This window comes from Populus euphratica, unplaced genomic scaffold (assembly GCF_000495115.2).
Source record: "Populus euphratica unplaced genomic scaffold, PopEup_1.0 scaffold41.1, whole genome shotgun sequence".
NCBI classification, from domain to species: Eukaryota; Viridiplantae; Streptophyta; class Magnoliopsida; order Malpighiales; family Salicaceae; genus Populus; species Populus euphratica.
Window position 1 is genome coordinate 1,678,325 of NW_011499868.1, and position 4,474 is coordinate 1,682,798.

The window sequence follows — 4,474 nt, forward strand, 5'->3', positions numbered from 1 at the left end:
AGGAATTAAGCATGAGTTTTGACAGGGGACAAGCAAGAAACTGCAATTTCAATTAGCTAGATGGACAATTAAAAAAATTAAAAACATATTAAAAATATTATTTAAAAATAAAATAAAACAAAAAATAAGTGCATTTAAGGTTTCACTTATTAAAGATGATATTCAAAAATAAATATTTCTTATTTTTAAAAATAAAATTTAGTTATATAAAACATAAACAAAAATTATAATGAATTAAAATAATATCCACACAAATTAAATATTAATAAAATTAATTAAAAAACAGTAATTATTTTAAAAATAGCTAAATACAAGAAAAAAGAAAGGGAGAGAATAAACATTAATTTTAATACAAATTTATAAATCATTTAAAAAATACACAAAAAATACTTTTATATACAAAAAAAAAAGAAAAAAGGAGAGAGGCCAGGCAGCTGCTTGGCTCATGAATGGCATGCACACAGGCTGCAAGGAGAGACCCGTGCGAGAGCTCTATATTTTTTATTTAATTGGAATGAATGACATGTTGTATGTTATAATATTTTTTTAAAAAAATTAAATGATATCTTATCTAGTATTTTTTAGATTTCAATCATGGCCCAAAAAAAATAGTGTAAAAATGTACTTTCCAATTTAATTTTAACCTGGAATACTTAGAAAAAAATCTAAATATCTTGAAAAATTCGTAAATGATCTTTGCAAAAAACACAAAAAGCCAAAATTAACATGAAACAAAAGCTCTTTCCAAGCTTCTACATTATATTTAATGTAATTTCAACCTGAAAAAATATTTAAATTGAATTTTTCTAGTTAAATAAAATATTTTGACATAAAAATTAATTATTTTAGTGGACAGAATTAATATCAATATTGAATTTCTCTTTTTTATAGTTGGAATCCAGCATTCTTAAAAAAAAAAAAAACAAATAACTTTTATATTAAAATTGAATTGAAAAACTACTAAAGAATCAAACAAGTATAATTTATAAAGTTTATAGTCCAAAGTAAAATTTTTAATGATAACTTTTAAAGCATCATTTATTTGTGGTGTGTTTTTCATTTTTATCCTTTGTCTTTTAATTTTTTTCTCAATCAATAAACTTGATTTAACTATTTTTTTATTATACTAAAAAAAGAATGCAATCATGTGAAATAAAAATTTAAAGGTTCAAAATGAAAAAAAAAATTAAACAGTAAATTCACATTAAAAGGTAAGAATATGATAACAAAATCGTGATGTTATGTTATTTTTGTACTTAGTAACAACTATTTTTATTTTAAGTATGTGAATATATATAATATTTTTTTTATTTTTATTAATACAGATATTTATATTAGCTTGTATGTTTTTTGATTAATTTTATAAATTTTAAAATTAATGATGATGTAAACTTATAATAATCCTAATATTTATAAAATCCAAACTAAATTTTCAAAAAACAAACTTTAAATTTAACCAATTAAGTTAGTCCCGGTAATTTAACACTCTTAATATAACAATCTTATTTATACTGACAAGACACATTTATTGTAGGATTATATATAGATGAAATTACTTGACCACCATTATAAAAACGAAAGAGACTATTCTGGCATCCTCTTACAATGGACACTATCTAAATTCAAATACTTTGAAAAAAAATTTAATCGATTTTTTTTTATTTTTAAGATCATTTTAATACATTAATATTTAAAATAATTTTTTTATAAAATATATTATTTTAATATATTCCTAAATATAAATTATTTTAAAAACAACGATTCCATTACCTCACGCAGTCACGGAACAGGTCTGAGAAAAGTTCGTATCAGTAAATTGCTTGCATGTCATGTCAAGGTGTATGAGCCTCCCAACACTTCCCACGCTACCCTTCAAAAATCCAATCTCAGAAGCCAGACATTCTAAGTTACGCTACAATCAACTTTCCATCACCCTTTCCTTATTTAGAAACTCAACCTAATCAGATTTCACCCTTTTTCATCTTCTTCTCTTTCCCTTCAAGAAGCCTAGGTACTGTGCAAGGAACCCTTATCTCTCTCCCTCAATATTTACTTTTGTTTAGTGCTACAGCTTTCACAAAGAAGTAAGGAAAAAATATGGGTCGTGGAAAGATTGAAATCAAGAAGATTGAAAACCCCACAAACCGGCAAGTCACCTACTCGAAGAGAAGAAATGGTATTTTCAAGAAAGCCCAAGAACTCACTGTACTTTGTGATGCTAAGGTCTCTCTTATCATGTTCTCCAACACTAACAAACTCAATGAGTACATTAGCCCCTCCACATCGTACGTATACTCGTATTATGTTTCTGTCTAAGTATTTCTTCCGTGCTTTCTTTTCTTTCTTTTCTTGTCTTTTATGTTGCCGTTTTATGAAACCTTGGTAATAGAACTGTAGTTTTTATTGTTATGACCAGGACAAAGAAGATCTACGATCAATATCAGAACGCTTTAGGCATAGATCTGTGGGGCACTCAATACGAGGTTAACCTTTCTTCCTGTCTTTCTTCTAATGTTTGATCTATAGGACGAATATGAGATTCTTCAAAGGATTTTTTCTGTGAGGTTTGCAGAAAATGCAAGAGCAATTGAGGAAGCTGAATGATATCAATCATAAGCTGAGAATAGAAATCAGGTAACTTTCAAAAGAAATAACCTTCGCATATATGCATGTGCTTATGGTTTTTACGGGAACATCGATCTGTAAATTTGTGGAGCTACTAATTAAGGTATTTGTTTTTAACAGGCAGAGGAGAGGAGAGGGCCTGAATGATCTGAGCATTGATCATCTGCACGGTCTTGAGCAACATATGACTGAAGCCTTGAATGGTGTGCGTGGCAGGAAGGTCAGATTTTTCCAAGTGAACATCTTTATATAATTATCAAGTTCTAATTCCTAAAATTTGAGCTTACTAGTGATTTGAGCTCGGTCCGGGTGTATCAAGCTTGAGACAGGTTAATCTAGATCACCCTAGTTTTTTTTAATTACCAAATCAAAGTCATTTTGAGGATTTTTTTTATAAAAAATGTTAAATTTTGGATCAACTTATATAAATTCATCAATCTACAACTCTCAAATCAGGTCTAAATATCAAACTCTCAAATCAGGTCTTATAAAAATGACATTAACCGGTCGGTGTTGTATATACATTAATATTACGTTTTAGTTCAACTCTTTCATCATTTTTTTCAAATTTGAGTTGTTTTAATCCTTCAAGTGAAATTTCAATTTTTATCATTTTGGGATTCTTGGAAACCCTGGTTAGAAAGAAAATACACACCCTTTAACTTGTGCTTCTTTACCTTTGCATTATGGATTTTCATGAACTGGATTTTGTGTTACCCTTACACTCATCTATAGAAGGGATATGCCTTGTAACACTTTACACTTACAATTTCAACATTCTTTGATTATTTACAGTACCATGTGATCAAAACACAAAACGAAACCTACAGGAAGAAGGTTAGTGATAAAAAGAACATTTTACCTATTCAATTTCATGCATGTAGCTTTTGGAACAAATTGTCTGGCGATTAATTGCAGGTGAAGAATTTAGAGGAGAGACATGGAAACCTCTTGATGGAATATGTAAGAATCTAAACTTTCATGTGCTTGTTTTTGCTAATTTCCCAACTTGGAAAAACACATGGATTGAACCTGAGATTTTCTTTTGTGCTTTGGGATTTAAGGAAGCAAAACTAGAGGATCGACAGTATGGTTTAGTGGACAACGAAGCTGCTGTTGCACTTGCAAATGGGGCTTCCAACCTCTATGCATTCCGCCTGCATCACGGGCACAACCACCACCACCACCTCCCTAATCTTCACCTTGGAGATGGATTTGGAGTCCATGAACTTCGCCTTCCTTGAGTGGTGCTTGAGGTCGAGCTTCCAGCTCTTCAGACATCTTATTTAAATGCGTGTGCTACCTAGAGATGCTATCTAATATTATTTAATAATTAATTAAGGGCCTGGAAGTAAAAATACTTTCATAGATTGTAATTTACCTCAGGGTAATGCGTATGGCAGCTTATTAGATTGTGATTTGAGCAAGGAATGTCATTCCTTATGGATTAAATTAAAGCTTTTTTTCACAAATATAATTCCACTTGGAGTAGCATTCTGCAATATCCCTTATGATCTGCACCCTTAATAATTATATGATTGAAATGTGCTGGATCAACCGTCATATGTATGTACGTATGTGTGTATGTATATACTAGGGAGTCCACAACACCAAATGCATTATCCACTGTTTTTGCCCAAACCCCATTTGGCACAGGTCGACAATACCAAACCAATGTCTCCGAACCCTTCTTTCCCCGCCGCCCTACACAAACCAAATCCGCTGAATTCTTACCTTGTTTGATTAAACAGATAGAAGAAAAACATAACAAAATGAGCACTAGCATCGAGACACAAAGCTAAAAAGAATAACAAGGTAATTTAGATGTGTTTGTGATATGCCGCGGGTG

At 30.4% G+C, this 4,474-nt stretch overlaps 1 protein-coding gene across 1 annotated transcript; it reads left to right on the forward strand.

The window, feature by feature from the left end:
* The first annotated feature begins 1,865 nt into the window (after positions 1 to 1,865).
* LOC105126662 (floral homeotic protein DEFICIENS-like) lies at positions 1,866 to 4,102 on the forward strand. The gene is made up of 7 exons (XM_011027592.1): positions 1,866 to 2,285; positions 2,417 to 2,483; positions 2,573 to 2,634; positions 2,746 to 2,845; positions 3,421 to 3,462; positions 3,544 to 3,588; positions 3,690 to 4,102. Exons 1-7 carry the CDS (start codon positions 2,098 to 2,100, stop codon positions 3,867 to 3,869), a joined length of 684 nt encoding a protein of 227 aa, XP_011025894.1. The 5' UTR covers positions 1,866 to 2,097; the 3' UTR covers positions 3,870 to 4,102.
* The last annotated feature ends 372 nt before the right edge of the window (positions 4,103 to 4,474 follow it).

Coding starts and splice junctions, on each gene's coding strand:
- LOC105126662 (XM_011027592.1), top strand. CDS start 2,098: ATGGGTCGTGGAAAGATTGAAATCAAGAAGATTGAAAACCCCACAAAC. Junction 2,846..3,420: donor ATGGTGTGCGTGGCAGGAAG/GTCAGATTTTTC, acceptor GATTATTTACAG/TACCATGTGATCAAAACACA. Junction 3,589..3,689: donor GAAACCTCTTGATGGAATAT/GTAAGAATCTAA, acceptor TTGGGATTTAAG/GAAGCAAAACTAGAGGATCG.